This window comes from Gymnoscopelus braueri, assembly GCF_963280865.1.
Source record: "Gymnoscopelus braueri genome assembly, chromosome: 21".
NCBI lineage: Eukaryota > Metazoa > Chordata > Actinopteri > Myctophiformes > Myctophidae > Gymnoscopelus > Gymnoscopelus braueri.
In genome coordinates this window covers 21,585,054-21,604,166 of record NC_137623.1, presented here as the reverse complement: position 1 = coordinate 21,604,166, position 19,113 = coordinate 21,585,054, and the positions used below count along the sequence as shown (strand labels likewise).

Sequence of the window (19,113 nt, the reverse complement as noted above, 5' to 3'; positions counted from 1 at the left end):
ATCCAGCTCTATTGACCTATATATATTTTTTTTTTAATCCTTTTTTTTAAATACAAAAATCCAGGTAGGTGATTAGAGGTTGGGTTTACATGCAGCTGCAACTTGGGGGACAATCCCCCACACAGTCACCTTTTTAATGGAGAATGTCCCTTTTTAATGCCTTAATAATCCCCTCATGGGTCTCAAGGTTGTGGGCTTATATTGCTGCTCGTGTGGTGATTCCTCTCGTCGTCCGACGAGCAGTCCGACGAGTTGTACAAGAAGTTGTCGCCTTCGTCGTCGTCGCTGTCCCTGAAGTCTCTTATTCTGCCGTTTTTCGAGTCCGTTTTACTATTATAATCCGTCGATGATTCAAGTCCGTCAGATTTATCTTGACCCTTGTTGTTCTTCTTGTTCTCGGCGTCCTGGGCGGCCTGCTCTTTGGCCTTCTTGCTTCTCTTCCACTTCATGCGTCTGTTCTGGAACCAGATTTTAACCTGCGAAAAGAACCAAGTTGACAGTCATCATTCAGTGTGGTGGAAAAAGTATACTCACATGTTTTACTTAAGTAAAAGTATCAATACTGCAATGTACAGAAATACTCTGTTACAAGTAAAAGTCTGGACATTCAAATTTTTCTTGAGTAAACGAATTGCTACAAAAGTATTGGCATCAAAATATACCCTACTTAAAGTAGGCCTACCAAAAGTAGAAAGTAGGCCTCATTATGCAGAATGTCCCATTTCACAAGTTTTCAAGTGTAGCCTATACAATTTATTAAAATATTTTTAAAATAGCAGATCTACAAGCTCACAATGCCACCTGAAAATAAAGTGGGTATACAAGGACGAATTCACGCTCAAACGGGTGACACATGTGGCCAAAAGGTTATGCGTAACCTGCATGCCGTGCGTAAAGGTCATTTTGTAAGATTGCCTGACGAATGAATGTAGGCCGGTGGTTCCCAAACTTTTCCCCCTGGACCCAAACTAGTGAAAATAGCAGATCTACAAGCTCACAACAAGTTGTAGATCGGCTATTTTCACTTTCGCTTAAAAGTAAAATTTGTGGAATTGGTTTTAATTGTTTAAATTGTATTTACATATTTTTGAATTTCTTTTAAATGTATATGAACAACTCTGAATATTTTGTATTTTATTTTTTGAAAATATTTTGGAAAGAAAAAGGGGTGATATTTACTCGTGACCCACGAAAATGGATCCATGACCCACAAATGGGTCCCGACCCACTGTTTGGGAAACAGTGGTGTAGGCTACAGCCGTAATAAGCACCAACGAAACCTTTATTACAGGCTATGTCATTTTCAACAATAATAATAATGATAATTAGCCTACTAGTGAAAAAGGATGAAGCCTATACCTGTGTTTCTGTCAGCATTAGAGACGTAGCCACTTCAAAGCGCTTTGGTCGAGACAGATACTTGTTCAGCTTGAACTGATGCTCCAGTTCCAGCAGCTGCTGGCTGGTGAAGGCTGTTCTGGGTCTTCTGCACTTCCCCAGTAGGTTGGACTGGGCCTGAGCTGAAAAAAATACAAAATAAAAATCATCAATTCCTAATTCGCAAAGCAAGGTGTCATCATACAAATCATGTTCTATTCATATTTTAATTGTGTTAGAGGCCTCGTATAAGACCTTTGGGCTTCTTGCCTCCTCCTGGCATTTTTATTTAATTTTTTTGTGTACTGTTGGGGTTTTTTTGTATTGTTTTTACATTGTGCTAAATAAATCATCATTAGAAATGGTTTTGCGATGTAGCAACACATTGTTTTTGGAATCAGAAAGCACATTTTTTGTTGTTGTTAAATGCTTTAGAAAATTAGTAGCTGCCTAAAGACCGTGTACACACCAACACAGTCTCACTGCCTTGTACACACATGTCCAGTGAGTGCTATTTGCCACTTCATTTGGAACAAATCTGTTAAAACGAACAGAAACAAAAAAGGCAGTATACTGGTGAGCAAATAGTGTGTCGCCTGTGGGTTTCACACTCCTCTGTCAGTTTCCCACTGTCCATTATCTGTCCATTTTAGTTCCTTTCAGAAAGAAAAAAAAACACCCAAAGCCTTTTCATTCACCAATACTGGCACACATCACAAATATAGCCTACTTAGGTCAGCACCAGATAACGAGTTACTTTTGAATGTATAGACCTCTAAATAAAAATAGCCTAATACATAAAAAAAACTGTCTCACATAATATCACTATTATCTGTAACCTTGCAGCATTATTGCTCGTTTGTGACACCACAGCATCCATCCATCCAGCCCTATTGACCTATTTTCCAGGTGATTAGGGCAGTGGTTTTCAACCTTTTCAGGCCACGACCCCCCAAAATAATCATTTGAACTGGGGACCCCCCCACCCTGACAAGCACTTGGAATTGTAGGAGTTGAGGCATTAGCATTACATTTAATTTGACTCGGTTCCACAGATAAATAGTGTGAAAATAGCCGATCTACAAGCTCACATCTTGAGCTTGTAGATCGGCTATTTTCACAATTTTTGCCTCTTTCTTGTATTATTTGACAATTTTATTGGCCTACTATAGTTTGTTGGTTTTGATGCAGTAATGGTCTAGATCAAGCAACAACAAAGATAATAACTCACAGAACTCACAGCTAAAATCGGACATTTTGGGCAGCATCATCCCAGCCGTGGAGACCCGCAGCCAGTGGTCAAGCTGGAAGGTGCTCGCCGTGAGCTTGAGGGAATCGCTGGGATGATGGTGATGATGGGAGCCGTGCGGGTAGCCATAGGACAGGGCCGGGTGATGCTGTGCCAGGGCCGCCGCCGAGTACGTGTACATCGGGTGGCCGTAGAGAGCCTGCGGGGGGATCCCGGCGGTGCTCTGCGGGTGTAATCCAACCATGCTGTGGGGATGACTGGTCAAATAGCCCGGTTTAGGAATCAGACCGCAGGAGGAGGAGATCCTCGGCGGAGGAGACGGCGTCTCGGTGCGCAGAGAGTCGGCGCTGCTGGCGTTCAGCTCCGAGGCGGTGGTGATACTTCCTCCGGAGGACGAGATGGAGGAGGAGGACAGAGAGGTCACCAGCGCCAGCGGGGACGTCTGCACCTTGGGCGTGTGATCGACGGCTAGGAGCGCGTCGATGCGAAAGTTTTTGGATTTCTCCATTTGAGCCGAGTCAGTGTCCCTTTCTTTTAGTCTTTCTTAGTTGTTTTCTTGGTTGTTTTCTTAGTTGTTTCTAGTTGTTTCTTAGTTGTTAGTTGTTTAGTCTTCCTTCGTTTCTTTCTTTAGTCTTTCTTAGTTTTGGGATTTCTCCATTTGGCCGAGTCAGTGTCCCTTTAGTTTGCAGCTTCGCTATATCGTGTCTCTAAACGCAGAGAGGGAATGTTGCCTTTCCACCTCTCAAAAGTTATGGTCTCGGCAGAAGTGTGAGCGGAGGACTCAACGTGACACTTAATCCTTATTCGATGAAGGCGATTGGTGCACCGTGTGACAGGGGGCTGTCCCATTGGACGTGTTTTATAGGACTTTACTGCTGCTGCGCTCCGACCCATCTGGCCGAGATTGTAAGGGCAGGTTTAAGTAATAATGTTGTTCAACTTTAGAGAATGAAAATCTGAAAACAATTATAGGCTGCTTTGCTCGAGTGAATATTGGAAAGTGAATAACTAACCGAATAAGTGAAAATGTGATGGCTACAGCTATGCACAAATGCAGAAAGTCGTGATAGGCATATATATATATATATATATATATATATATATATATATATATATATATATATATATATATATATATATATATATATTCCTATATATATATATATATATATATATATATATATATATATATATAGGAAGAAGGGTTTGATTGATTGATTGATTGAACACTTTATTAACAGTTTGCAAATGTACAGAGGTACGATTTTACAATGATTGTTAAAAGGATAACGCAAAAAGCCCTATAGGGACTTGTTTCCATTGTGGTCCTATGTGTATTCACAGGACCACAATTCACAGGAAGGCACGTGCTTAACCATAACACTCTATACGAAATGGTTTATTAGCATTGTTAATTTAATTTACATGACAAATAATCTATTACAAAATAACCACGTGTGTATGTTGTTGGGAGAAAAAAGAAGGCCACCGAAATGAATGAACATCTGTATGACCTCAGCATACAGGCCAACAGGGAAATTTCACTAAAAGCACCTTCTGTCACCTTTCTCCAAATCAAGTGGTAGATCAATCAAGAGTAATAACTGCAACTCTGTTATCAACAAATCAACTCTAAACGAGCTCTTTTCAGCTTCGAGACATGTTAGTGTTGATGCATAGCCATAGTTGAAAAATATTGTGCATAGAATTATGAGTTATAGCGTTCAGCCGTTCACATTTGAAATTGTATTGGGAACTTAGAAAAAATATTTTTAATTCAATGAAATGCAACAACAGCCTGTGAGGCAAGTACAGGCCTATACGCTCAATATACATTTTCTGCACTTACAAGCCACTTTAGAATTCATTGCCAAGCAAAGGAGGACAACTAAACCAGTGGTTCTCAACCTTTTCAGGCCGTGACCCCCCAACATAATCATATTTGAACTGAGGACCCCCATCCTGATAAGCACTTTTGATGTAGGAGTTGAGGCATTACATTTTGACTCGGTTCCACAGATCGTTGTGAGCTTGTAGATCGGCTCTTTTCACAATGTTTGCCTCTTTCTTATTATTATTTGACAATTTGGCCAATGTTTGACCAGTTTTTAGGTATTAAAAAGCTCTTAAAAGTCACTGTCATCACGGGGACCCCCACAAAATCATGAGGGGGTCCCCCTGGGGGTCCCGACCCACAGGTTGAGAACCACTGAACTAAACCACGACAAAATGTCTGTAATTGAAAAGCGCTGAGTGTGATGAAGAAAAAGATGTAGCCCTAATAGAGCTGTGACTCGGGGGTGGCTTCGGCCTAATAAGCCACTTAAAGTTAATGGAAGAGGGGGGTCAAAATGAGAATTATTGACACCCCGTTGCCCTTAACCTGTCTACCAATAAAGCTGATTAGTTTTTTGTCAATTCATCAGCTAACCGGAGTGGACGGACAGTTTATTTGCTCGGGGGAAATCAACAAGTCAGCGGGTATAGTTGGAAGTAAAGGATCACCGTTTAATTGGAAAACCTTGATGATCATGACCGATTACGGAATGATAACCAAGAGATTGATGTGTGCGAGATGGGAGCTAATCATGGAGGCTCTCTCTCGCAGACCAACCCCCTCGCCCCCCAAAACGCACAAGCACACGCACGCGCACACACACACACACACACACACACACACACACACACACACACACACACACACACACACACACACACACACACACACACACACACACACACACGCACGCACGCACGCATGCACACGCATGCAGGCACACACACACACACACACACACACACACACACACACACACACACACACACACACACACACACACGCACACACACACACACACACACACACACACACACACACACACACACACACACACACACACACACACACACACACACACACACACACACACACACACACACAAATAATGAAACAAAACATAAAGACACAGGAGCTATATGTTAAAATCATGCTATAGACCAGGAAAGGGGAAACAGCCATATAAGCTATACTGAAAGTGAAACGGAGGTGGGCACTAGGGACATCTGGGCACCTCGATGTAAAATTGTCATTTTGTACAAAATGTTAAAAAATAAAATATTTGAAAAATGGTCTTAAAAGTATGCATGTGAACATGCAGGTTTACATATACCTGACCAGACCATCAGACTTAATTGTATCCTTCAAGTTCCCAAAATGACTGGATATACAGGTTTTGTAGCAATTTGTAGCAATTGTAGAAATATTAGACCTTAATTGTTGAATGTTTAAGCATGTTCTAATCATGTCCTTTACTTCACTTAAAAACATTTTACAAATATCTTAAAAAAATAAAAAATAAAAAAAAAAGCCAATTTAGCACCGAGGTGCCCAGATGTCCCTATAGTGCCCACCTATCCTGTTACAGTTGCCTCATGAAATACAAAATGTATTAGCTTTGCTTTTTTACATGATAAAAAATACCTTCCGGGCCTAAAAAATGTGCTTGGCTATAGCAGGTTTTGATCGTGCATCTCACACGCCTGCTTTGTCCCTTCTTACTGGTTTAATTTCATTAAGGGCTGGGGCCGCATGAATATTTCTATTAAAGCACCAGTTGAAATATGGAGCCATTTAGTATTGGCCTGCACCAATCACCTAGATTTATGGCTCCTTTTCATCACATCTAGGGGGAGAGAAAATTAATACGGCCCCGTATAGATGGAAACGGACCCTAAAAACCTCGGTCTTTCCTGAAAGCTGTTAATTTGCTCCGTAATTACGTTCACAATTAACTAAAATACAAATCAAAGTGACAAATCGGGATAGTTTATATATTAATTACCCCCCGGTAAATGTGTTCATTATGAAAAGGCAATTTAAAGGGACCCGCACTGTCTCTTTTATTGCAATAAATACATTCAATTAAACTGGCACATATATAATGCCCGCTGCCGTGAAATGTTTTTAAAAACATTTGTGGCTCATAATCATTTCATTTAATCTGCTGAAAGAGTTATTGCCGAGGCCGCCCAATTTCTGAAAGAAAAAACAGTTGAGCATAAAAGCCAGTATAATGGAAAAAGCAGGCTACTCACATTTTTTACTTAAGTAAAATTGTTATTGTGGTATTAAAATGTACTTAAACTAACAGAAGTAGAAAGTAGACCTATACTCATTATGCAGAATGACCCATTTCACAAGTTTTCAAATGTATAAAAAGTATTTTGGAAAATAGCAAAGCTCACAATGCGTGGCATGGTGAAGCATTGTGAGCTTGTAGATCGGCTATTTTCAAATGGCCGAAATGTATAGGGCTGAAGTGGTTAGTGTATGTTTTGTGATAATAATCCAAATCTACAAAGTAACTAGTAACTAAAGTTTTAAAATAATTGTAGTGGATTAAAAGTATAATATTTGCCTCTGAGATGTAGTGGAATAGAAGTAAAAGTAGGCCTATACTGAAAATTGGAAGTACTCCTAAAGTAAAAAATACCTCAACATTGTATGTACTTCTTCAGTAAATGTATTAAGTTACTTGCCACTGTTAACCGGTGAGCCCTTCAATTTAATAAGCGTAGACTATGGTCTATTATATATTGGTCCAATCAGTCACTTATTGATGAAACCATTTGCAGTATTACGTCTTGCTCATGTTTCCACAGCCTCTATAAGCCTGTATTTGTTCATGCAAATCAAAGAGTTGCCTTATCAGAGGAGACGGCTGTTATTAATATTGGTTATTATTTGATAGACAATGCAATGCTTTGCGTTTCTTTACAATATTATATTGTTGTATATCGTATAATAACACATTTGTTGGGGAAAGTGCAGGCTATAACTTATAACTTACAGTTTTACATTTCTTTGAACAGCAATCTCCTTTGTCATCATCATTATGTTGAAATTTTATACTCATTTTATATTATTTGGTCATTTATCATGGATAAATGAATGAAACCACAATATGAAAGTGAGCTTATATATATATTATAAAAAAGGAAATACTTGTATTTATTTATATTTTGAGCTTTTTCAGCTTATTTCAAACATTTCACGCTATCACTTCCACTTCAAGCTTGTTTAAAAAAAAAAAACATTTTGTAATATGATATCAATTATCTTGGCCTATAGGCTCTTGTTGACTTTCATTATATAGCTGAAACTATAAGTCCCCATATAGGCTATGTTTTCTATTCATATCCCTGCAGAGCCCCCAGAATTGCTCGGTTTGCAGTGCCTATATCAATAGGCTATTTATAGGGTATTGTGTCAAACAAATAGTTGCCTGTAGTTATTGACCTACTTGTCAAATTTAAAAATGGCAAGACATGGGCTACACTAATTTCCACTTTGACAGCATGCAAACTGGAGGGCGTATATTTAGTCCTTAATCAACACCAGCAGTTAATTGAATAGCATGAATGCAATAGTTGTAAGGCAGTGGATCTCAACCTGTGGGTCGGGGCCCCCAGGGGGATAAAGTGACAATTTAAGGAATTTTAAGACCTTTCTAAGAATTAAAAGAAAAAAGACTGCATCAAAAGTAATCAACAAACTATACTATAAAAACTGGTCAAAATGTAATGCCTACAATCCCAAGTGCTTGTCAGGGTGGGGGGGGGGGGGTCCTCAGTTCAAATGTGATTATTTTGGGGGGTCGTGGCCTGAAAAGGTTGAGAACCATTGTTGTACGGGACAGAAATATGTCACAGCATTTGAGAATGGAAAGTAGCCTACTAACGGGTAGCCTATAAAAAAATATAAGCCAGCTATGTGTCCACTGGTACAAATTGGCCAATATAGCAATCCCAATATATTTAGAATTAATGTGAGGTATATTAGGAGCTAGGCAGAAAAAAGGTATGAGTTGTTGTTGAAGCTAATTTGATACAAGCAGCATCATGGCTAAAGCTGGGCTCCTCTTAGCTAATTGCACAAAATATACTGGTTACTTTCATCTGTAATAAATCTTAAAATACAATAGTGGTCACATATGTAAATGATTCCTCATGCATTGGTTTACATTTGTACAAGCATATGGCACAGGAGGAGGAGGAGGCCATTTAATTATAATTGCAGTGTCCAGTTTTTGGGAGAGACAATTCATTTGTTTTAATTATCACACGCATCTCTGATCATTTGCACTGCTTGGGTTAACACATGCTGAGAGCTTCCGGTGAGGCAATAATGTCATTTATTATATTTTATCATAATAAATACTGTTACATTGATACAAAAAAAACCTGTTACAAAATCTACTATCTAATCTCATACACTATGATAACTGGAATGATAATTTTAAATACAGTGTCCATTTTAAATTGCTGCTGCCTTATTGCATCCTTAGTAAGTGCACCCATATGTATTTATGTACTCATTCATTATTATGATTGTTGTTGCAGTTGGTTGTTTCATAAAGTTTAGGCTACAACACGAACATTTTTTAAGAGAACAAAATGTTGTACCAATTTGGTAAGTTGGTACTTGAAGGAGACGTTTTTGTACATGGAAGAGCTGCAATCACTGGCTGCAAAACAGACACACACGCAGAAAACATGTTGTATGTATTGTTATAACCAGGGTATGAACAACGCCCTGCTCCATTCATTCATACTGAAGTCCCCCACTGCACTGGGAGCTGTCCAGTCAGTGTTGCCATATTTTGTGAGAGAAATAAGCAACCAGGTCTGGGAAAACAAGCCCAAAAGAAGCAACCACATAAGCACTTTAAACACTTTAAACCCAGGCGGTTTAAATAATAATTAATAATAATTAAATTAAGCACTTTAGAAGCAAGCCCAAAAAACTGCAACCACCAATTTTTACAAGCAACATTACAGAAAAAGAAGCCCAAAGTCGCTTATGATAAGCCGACATGGCAACACTAACCACAGACACACAAGCACACAGGAGGCTTGGAGAGGAGGGAGGGAACCACACTGTTATTGACGTCACTTTTGTCCAATCCGCTTCCTTGCCTTACCGGAAGCGGATATAGGTAATAGATGTTCCTGGTCCCTCTGTTGTGTTGTGTTGATGATTGATTTAGAGAGAGAGAGAGAAGAGGAAAAAGAAGATCCAGACAATTCTAGTAGAGTTGTGTTCTTCCCTCCTTATTCAGTATTCAAAGGTAAAAAACAAACAAAACAACTTATAGATTATTTACATGTTCATCTCAATTGTGTATCAGGGAAACAGGGAGAAATGTCAAAGAAGGGCATTCATTGCGGGTAGAAAAAGGAATCCCCCCGTGATGATAAGTTAGCATTGCTCAATGCTATAGCTGCTAGCCAGCTAGCTAATATGCTAATGTCAACAAAATCATGTTCATGTACACACTGACCGACATACAGGACGACAAGGCGCCGGTCCTCCGGTCGATCCTCCGGAGGCTGGAGGATCGACACCTGATCACATTGATCAGATGTAATCTGGTAGTGGCGTTTACACAGGCTGACAGCTGCTGCTGAGTCATTATTAGCCGACTACACACACACATAGCGAGCTAGCTGTTGTCGTTAGCCAAGCTAACTTTGGTTTCATAACGTCCAGTTTATATTAGTTTGCCATGGGTTTGCCTTTGCTTTTCCAAGCTTCGCACTTTGTGGTTAAACGGCGACCCGACAATCATGGATAGTGACATGCTATTACTTAACGCTCTGGTTTACTGTGTGTTCATGTGTGATTGCCTGGGAATATGATCTAGAGGCTAGAGCAGAAGTCTTCAACGTTTTTCAGCCCAAGGACCCCCTAACTGAGAGAGAGATGAAGCAAGGACCCCCCCCACTACATTGTTTATAATTGTGTTGCAGATTAAACTTTTTCATAGATTTCATAGATAGCTTCATAGACTTGTTTGACAGCCCTGTCATCAGTGTATGTTGGATTCATGTTAATGTGCATTTTCAGACATTTAACCACTTAAACTGTCAATACTTAGTAAACTTGACCTTTCCCTCCATATTCTGCTCTTTTATTTCCCTCTACACCAAACCTCTTTGCCAAATATAGCTGATCTACAAGCTCACAGCGAGGCGTTGTGAGCTTGTAGATATAAGCTATTTTTGGCTAAAGTTATCCTCAGAATCAGAATGCTAGCATTCAAGTGGTTAATGTAAAAAAAGAAGTAGTTTCACACAAATATTTGGCAGACCCCCTGTAGTAATTCTGAGGACCCTCTAGGGGTCCCAGACCCCCTGTTGAAGACCCCTGATCTAGAGACTGTAAGCACAGAAACAAGGAGGAGACTCATACTTGAATATGTTTTCTTTCTTTCTTTTTTAAATGCAGATAGCAGCGACAACTTCTGAATAAAGTTGTTGTCAGTCAATGGAAATATTGTAACAATGTTCAGCTTTGAAGGAGATTTCAAAACGAGACCCAATGTGTCACTTGGAGGAGCAAGTAGAAAGGTAACACACTTGTTTGATTTGGTGATGAGAAAGGTGAACTTTACTTTCAAGATGGCAATAATCAATCAACATAATAGACATAGTCTGGAATACATAGAGAACTGACTTATGTGTTAATTCATATACTGTCAGAGTGTGTCTGTTGTATGAAGATTTCATGTTTTGTTTTCCAGGAGGAAAAAGCATCTTTGTTGCACCGCACTCAAGAAGAAAGAAGAAAAAGAGAGGTATTAAAGTCTGTGTAGTAGTATGTTAGTTAGCACAACATGTGCAAAACTACTAGTTCATTCAATTAGTGGCTCAATTGTTGATTGAACCATCTAGTAATATTGTCCATACTAATAAGGCTGAAGAATGCGGTTCATGAAATGTGTAATAGGTGTATAAAATATGCTCTATATGCATACAGAAGTAGGGTTGGGATCCTTTTAGGATTTGAATGATTCCAGTTCCTTAACGATTCCCTCTTAACTGTACGATTAACGATTCCGATACCATTTGGTTCCATTTGTACACACTCGGAGTGTTATGGTCATCCTTGAAATTACAAAGTTTGAGAACCACCGGTATTGTAATTATATAGCAGACCTGAAGTTCACATACCAGCTCTGACAGTGTGACAAACCAGTTCCAAACGTGATGATGGAACCGATTCCAGTTTCTCAATATTGGATCCAGTTCCCCCGGTTCCGGATCCCCGCCCTATGCAGAAGTCATGTTGTCCAAAATCAGATGACATTGGCCCAGTACATAATGTTAAATTATTTAGTTCTGCGAGTGGGTGTTCTTCTTTAACAAGTATCATTCTGCTACTGTCAGGATGAAAGGAGAAGACTGAAGAATGCCATTATCATTCAGTCCTACATACGTGGGTATCAGGATCGCAAGCGGCAAGTAAGTCTCCAGCCATATGCAACTTCTCAAAGGCCTTGTTTCAGTTTCACGATCACATCATGTCCTCATCACTTTCCATTCACTTTATTGATCTATCACCATCTGTCTTGGCTAAACACACCCATACAGATACACATATCTCCTAATACACCTTGTGGTAGTTACGTTTTCACTGTAAACAATCTACACAACCTAAAGAAAAGCATTCTCTCTCTCTCTCTGTGTGTGTGACCTCTGGCATTTTTTCCCCCAGTATGCCATTCAGAGGACCAAGTTTGATGAGGGTGTCAGCCAGACACAGTCGAGGGGTGTGGACAGTGGAAGTCTAACTCTCCTAACAAGACAACTCATTTTTTTCTACAGACAATGTGTGGATTCACATCGATTGGTGAGTGAATTATGTGCTCTTCAATGAAATCTATGTCAACAGATTTAAAGGTAGGGTATGGATATGTTTTGGTAAAATATTTATTTTTGTTAAAAAGGTTAAAGTACTACGGTATATTCTGATAGTAATCATTGCTACAGAGCGTTTGTTCGGTCACAGGGGTCTCTCCAGCTCTTTAGTAAACAGAATATAGTACACTTTCAGGTAGGTGACAACATTTAAGCCAATCAGGAGAGAGCATTGAAAATGCATTTTCTGTTTAATAAAGAGCTGGAGAGACATGGGAGACTCCTTTTACTGAACAAACACTCTATAGCAATGAGTACTATCAGAATATAGAGCTATTTAACACTTATTTAACCAAAGTAAATCAATTACCCTACCTTTAACTATTTAAGAAGCATTTATTGTACATAAACATAAACAATCGACATACAAGTCGACCATGAAATAGCTTTGTATACATCCCAAATTACCCAAACATCACAAAAAAAGGCATGTAAACAAATACTTTTCACCCCCCCCAAAAAAAGCCCTTTACATTTTATCATAAAAGGATGTAGATTGGCTATTTTCTTGAATATATATATATACAGAAAATCGGGACGAACCTGTGTAGTTTATGGCTGCTCCAACAGCCAAGAAGGTAAAGAGTAATGTCAACAGACGAACAGAACCGTAGCAGCAGCTGACCGAGTCTGACTCCGCAGCAATGGCGGCGCCACCTACAGGGCAACGCTCCGTGGATTTGTGTATAATGACATACCTAAAATAGGCAGGTTAAGAGTAGACTTTGCTTGATGCTTATGTTTTCTTCCATTGGCATTTCTGTTGTAGATATGGATGTGTCAGAACCTGGTGAAACACAACAGTCAGTTTGTGCAGCTGTTGGCGGGTCCAGAGAGGCAGACTTGTGTGTTTCAGATCAAGAGGGTCTTGGGCTTCTGCTGCAGGTACAGTACTTTGGCATCGATACTGGCTAAACCTGTTGGGTAGAGGTACAGTTGAATGAACCAACCAATGTTTTAATATTTGTAGTAGCCGCAGTTGGCGTCAATGCACTGGTTCCTCTCTCGATCTCCCAGACTTCTGCAGAACTCTAATGATGACAGTTTGAATGTTGCCGTTCCCATGAGGATGCTGGAGATATTTTCGTCAGAGAGAACTTATCTTCCGATTCTTCTAGACGCTAACTCTTTAGCATCATTAATCGAGCAGATTTTGCACTCAATGGTCCAGAAAGGTAAGTTTGTTTATTTTATATTGTCATTGTGATGCATTTACAATAATAATGATAATAATAATAATAAACTTAGTGCAACACATTACACAGTGCACACAATCAAAGAACATGTGCATGTGTGTGAAAAAATAAAATGTAAGCATCTAAATTATGGAAAGGCCCTTTGAGAACATCAAGCAATAACACAAGATTAAAAAAGGAAACCAAACGACACCCACATCAATCCTATCACAGTGCCACTGCTGTTTAAACAATGTCTGCGACAGTTGAATTGAATTGCTCCTTACCCTCAAATATTATTTGTTTGATTCTAGACATTTCAAAATGACAATATTCTTAAATCTACAAACATCACATCTGACTAATATTTTTGGTGCTATGAAAATATGGGCCTGACGTGTAAAGGTTTCAGCCATTTGAGTCAAACAAGCACCTAAGGTAAGGTGACCATATTTTCAAGACTTATTTTCGGGAGAACCAATTTAATTAAATGCTGACCTGACCTCAGAAGGCATTCTAATGATGAATATAAGTCTCCTTTTCGAACACCCAATCCGGGATCCTTAATTCATGCGTGTTGATGGGATGCATGTGCACATTTATGCACACCATGTTTACATCAGGATGTCGGGACAATTATTTTAGTGCTTAACACACCTAGTGACTGCGCCTTTCAAAATAACAGAACACGATAAATGTCTAAGTGCTGAAAACAAGTATTATTTATTTGTGGTGAAAACTGGAGCAATTTGGTAATAAATGTAGATAAAATTGATTTTTTGGAAATATCTTTCGGAACTCTAGACACCCAGCTTGAAACAGGGACTATCTCGGCCAAACTAGGACATCTGGTCACTGTAACCTAAGCTGCACTATGTAACTTTCCTCTTCTACCCCTGATTTTAAGCTGGTTTCCTGCATAAGTGCTGACATTTTTACCATTGAGCTAATAGACTCTAGAGCCTGCCTGCTTGCTCGGGGGATAAATTGAATCTTGACCATCAGGTCAAAAAACCATCAGATCCCATGTCTAGGTGAGACATAGCCCCTACGGCACCTCTCCCTCCGCTAAGTAGCTCCGAGATGAGGTCCCTCGTTGGTTCCTGCCGTTTGCGGTCGACATTGTCGCACATTTTCCAGTTTTACATGTTTCTTACCCCTTTCTGCACATCGTATCCAAAAAGCAAAGCAATTGCGCCACTCTCTCAGATGTTTTAAGTTCTAGCGGAACATAACAGCTTCCAACGTGTTGAAGAAAGTAGTTAATTTGCATCGGTTTTCATCCGGTTCCATAATATTTTGCATTAGAAGATGCAATTCAACATTTGACCAGTAGGGTAATCAGTAATGTTATCTCAACGGGCGCAACTCTTGTGCAATGTCTTAAAAACATGTAACCGGATGAAAACCGAGGCAAATTAAATACTTTCTTCAACTCGTTGGAAGCTGTTATGTTCCGCTAGAACTTAAAACATCTGAGAGAGTGGCGCAATTGCTTTGCTTTTTGGATACGATGTGCAGAAAGGGGTAAGAAACATGTAAAACTGGAAAATGTGCGACAATGTCGACCGCAAACGGCAGGAACCAACGAGGGACCTCATCTCGGAGCTACTTAGCGGAGGGAGAGGTTCCGTAGGGGCTAGGTGAGACATGACCTTTGACACGTGTCTCAGTAGAAGAGCAGGGAGACAAAATACAACCACCCCAATTGTATAATTTATATTGTATTAACATACTCTACCATACATATTGGACAAAATTAAATTGTATACATAAACCAAAAGTTACATACTGCTGCTTTAATGTAGTCAGATATTCGGGGAGCTAATTAAACAGGCAAAGAGAGCTGTCCTAGTTTCACAGCTAAAAGCCTTTACAGTTACACACCAGGGGCATAAATGTGAAATACGAATATCTAGCATCATAAATATTCATATGGTTGATGACTCATTCATACAGGTTGATGCCGTCATTCGCGGTGCAGAAGCTTAGGAAATCAACCTTGTTCCAAGTAAAAATTACTTCACAAAATCTCACACTACTGTTGCACGTAATCTCGGTTTCCTATAATATTTCTCCACTGTAGACATCACAGTAAACAGTGGAAAGAGATCATTTTTAAGTGAATTTAGAATTTATACAGTACTATATAAAACAAAGCGACATAGTAGATGGTCTCTCACAACATTTATATTGATATGAATTCCCCCACTCTCTTACATTCTGATTCTCTTGGTTTCTTTCTTTCTCTCTGTCTCACTCATTCTCTCTCTCCCTCAGGATACTACAGATCGCTGTACATTCTAGTGAACCACAGGCTGCCTGCTAGTCTGGAGTACACTGACGCTCCCTCTGTCCCCATGGCAAGCACACTGTTGGATCACATCCTCAAACCCCTGCACTTTACCTACTCCTCCTGCACAACAGGCGCAAGGTACGGGACTCACACGAAAACAGGTGTTTAATCCGGATGGTTGTGGTTTAGCACACTTCTGAACAACAAGGCAGGCCGCTAAATGGGTTAACTTAGCTAAACAAGACCACCCAATGCATCAGCCTTAAAGGGATAGTTCACCCCCCCAAATTTTTTTCTTCTATCGATAAGTCAGTCATGGAGACTTGAAGTTGAATTCGTGGATATTTCTTTGTTTCTGTCACATTCCTAAGCCAATAACCAGCGGACCGGTAGGAGACACAAAGGAGACTCTTTGTGTCTCCTACCGGAACCGCTGCCGGTCATCAAATTATTGGCCAGCAGCAGCACCACCCGGTCCGGGATGAGGATTCTTATTCTGGGAAGCTCTGATGATTAGATGATGACATTGAGAATACATTAAGTCCTTTCATATACCGTAAGTGGGTTATGAGGAGGACGAGGGCGCATTTATTCATAATATACTCAAACTTATCAACACTTACCAAGTTACTGCCTGGGGATTGTGACGGGAGGAGAACATTAAGAAGTCAGGAGAAGAATGTCTTTGTCTGTGGTGTATACTGTTAAAATCATCCACTAAACCCATCACGCCAACTGAGGCAGTAATTGCTTCAGCGACCAATTTACAACATGCAATAAAAGGCCCTTAGACTCGCTTACTCGCCAGAGTGCAGAATATCAACTGTTTGCCCTCAATTTGAGACGGTCTTAATGACAAACGACAAGAGGAGTCCTTTTCTTCTTTGAAGAAAAGCAGGGTGGCAGTGAGAGAAACTTGTGTACACACAGACTGTAACAGCTAATTATCTGACCGGGCCCACCAGATGTGTGACTGAGCCACACAAAGCAGCTCTGTTTGACGAGAAAATATTGGAACACTCGCAAAGCTGAAAGGACCAGGGACAACACTGCAGGAACAAGCCCACTCTGTCAAAAACGTTTTTTTTTGTTCTTTGTTATGAACTGATTTGAGCTTTTCACATTCCATAACGGCGTGTTTTAGACAATGCGTCGGCATTACTTTGGTCCCGTCTCCTGTGTGTTTTACCTGACCTGTGATATAATAGTTAAGGTGGCCAGACATTGTGACATTGCATATCTCCTTTCAAAGCTTCTTTGAGCAAGAACGCTTACCGTTTGTCTCTGTGTGTATACAGTATTATACATATATACTGCATGTATTGTATGTGTGTTAGAGTTGGGTGTTTCGGCTTAACCCATTAAAACCGGGAAAGCATCTGTGTCATTTTAGATTTTAGCTATATATATAGCAACATATGTTTTTTTTTCTTCAGAAAACTCTTAGGATTTAGACAGTGGTTTAGAACAGTGGTTCTCAAAAATAGCAGATATACAAGCTTGTACATCTGCTATTTTTGAGCATTTTAAAAAAAATTAATAGTGTTTGAATAGGTTCAACATTTTTAACACAAATCTTCTCTTCTGGGGGTCCCTGGCACAAAACATTTTCAGATGGGGGTCTGTGGCCAAATACATATCAATGTGGGGGTCCTTGTCATGAAAAAGTTTGAGAACTGCTGATTTAGAAGGCATTTGTTGAATCGGCCTCAGGTCTTAATGGGACAAAATGATCATGCATGTACACTACAGTATGTAGCTCAGCTGATGTCAGTATCCTACTTCTTCAGCTGCAGTTTCAGATCAAAGCCTTTGGTTTTAAAGCAAAAATGAGAAGTACCTGGATTTCATAATGTAGAATATGTGTCACTTGTTGGCTTTTGTGGCAGCCAGAAACATTGGATATTTGTTACATATGTGTTGGATGAATCCAACAGGATAAATTAAGCATTAATAACGCGGCTCTGGAAGAGTACAGGGCAGTTCATCTGTCACTACTAGCAGCAGTTAGCATCTCAAAGCAGTGCGCTTCCCACGCTAGAATGAAACGCTTGTCGAACTAATTAATTAATGTGTTAAATCCAGTCTGAGAACTGCCGTCGGTCACAAACAGAACGAGCGTTTAACACTGCTAGAGTCTTGTATGAGTTAGTTATATACAATATTTATATTATATATATTATTAGTTAAGTGAGAGTTATTAATTTTTTTATTGTTAATTAGTCCTAAACGGATAGTATTTTTTTTTCTCTCCATGTAAACGGTTAAAGGCCTTTGCAGACAATATCATTTTTTAAATGAACACATGGTTCTCAATGACCTCATGCACACTGGCTCCGAATTTATCGTGCGGCGATGCGATGCGTTTTTTTTTCCAATCGAACCCAGTTCGATTCGTGCGTCTTTTCGCATGCGGTAAAAACTGATTGACTAATCTCACCCTGTCTGCAAAGGCCTTAACTGTTTAAACGCCCCATCCCTAATGTGTGTATATGATAGTTTGGACTGATATTAGGGGGATACGTGAAGCACTTCTTCTCCCCATTTAATCCTCTTGCTTCCTTTCTTTCAGGCAGTTTGTGTTTGCGGCCTTCACCGAGGAGTTCATCTCAGCCCCGTTCACAGAGCAGATCTTTCACTTCTTTATACCCGCACTGTCCGACGTGCGTCTCTCGTTCCCCTTCGAGGCCTTCCTGGATTCCCTGCAGACCACCGTAGTTTCCTCCTCAGCAGCACAGAGCCAGGCCCCCTGGCTGTTCTACTTTGTCCTCTCAGCGGGAGAGAACTGCCTAGGTATGTGGCTTAAAAATGACAGGTGTGCTCTTATGTACACACACAACCTGTGTATGTTGTCTGTATACAGTGGAAAGATTGTATGTGCCTTGATGGACTGTTTCTGCGTGTGTGCGTGCGTGCGTGCGTGCGTGCGTGCATATTCCTACGGGCTGGGGCGGAATCTGTCAGCAGGGAGTGTTTATTTGTTTATTTAATTGTATCCCCATTAGCTGACGCCTTAAAGTCAGCTAGTATTCCTGAGGTCCAAGACATTAAAATGCATTAACAAAAATATATAAAATATCACATGTATTACAAAGAAATACTAAAAACAGCAACAAAAAATACATTTTACCAAAGTGTTGGGCGGGAGCAGTAGAACAAAGGCTCTACGTCCTCCCGGTGGGCGCTCCTCACTGGCAGGTGAGTCCGTAGGATACAACAGTAGTGACAACACAGGAATGTGTGCGGGGAGGAAT

The 19,113-nt window shown here is 40.0% G+C and overlaps 2 protein-coding genes across 3 annotated transcripts in view; one reads left to right on the top strand and one right to left on the bottom strand.

Moving 5' to 3' along the window:
* Window positions 1-182: 182 nt before the first annotated feature.
* Window positions 183-3,134, bottom strand: mnx1 (motor neuron and pancreas homeobox 1; the record flags this gene model as incomplete). The annotated part of the gene is made up of 3 exons (XM_080417788.1): window positions 183-476; window positions 1,360-1,520; window positions 2,618-3,134. The coding sequence occupies 3 exons, from the start codon at window positions 3,132-3,134 to the stop codon at window positions 183-185; spliced, it is 972 nt and encodes a 323-aa protein (XP_080273914.1).
* Window positions 3,135-9,660: 6,526 nt separating this feature from the next.
* ube3c (ubiquitin protein ligase E3C) overlaps window positions 9,661-19,113 on the top strand; it is a 43,800-nt gene continuing 34,347 nt past the window's right edge. For both annotated transcript variants that reach the window (XM_080418508.1, XM_080418507.1), the window contains exons 1-9: window positions 9,661-9,756; window positions 10,917-11,038; window positions 11,212-11,265; window positions 11,858-11,932; window positions 12,186-12,320; window positions 13,158-13,273; window positions 13,406-13,563; window positions 15,844-15,997; window positions 18,432-18,652. In XM_080418508.1, the coding sequence (XP_080274634.1) occupies window positions 10,973-11,038; window positions 11,212-11,265; window positions 11,858-11,932; window positions 12,186-12,320; window positions 13,158-13,273; window positions 13,406-13,563; window positions 15,844-15,997; window positions 18,432-18,652 (979 nt within the window). In that variant the 5' untranslated portion in view covers window positions 9,661-9,756; window positions 10,917-10,972. The remainder of the gene's footprint in view (window positions 9,757-10,916; window positions 11,039-11,211; window positions 11,266-11,857; window positions 11,933-12,185; window positions 12,321-13,157; window positions 13,274-13,405; window positions 13,564-15,843; window positions 15,998-18,431; window positions 18,653-19,113) is intronic.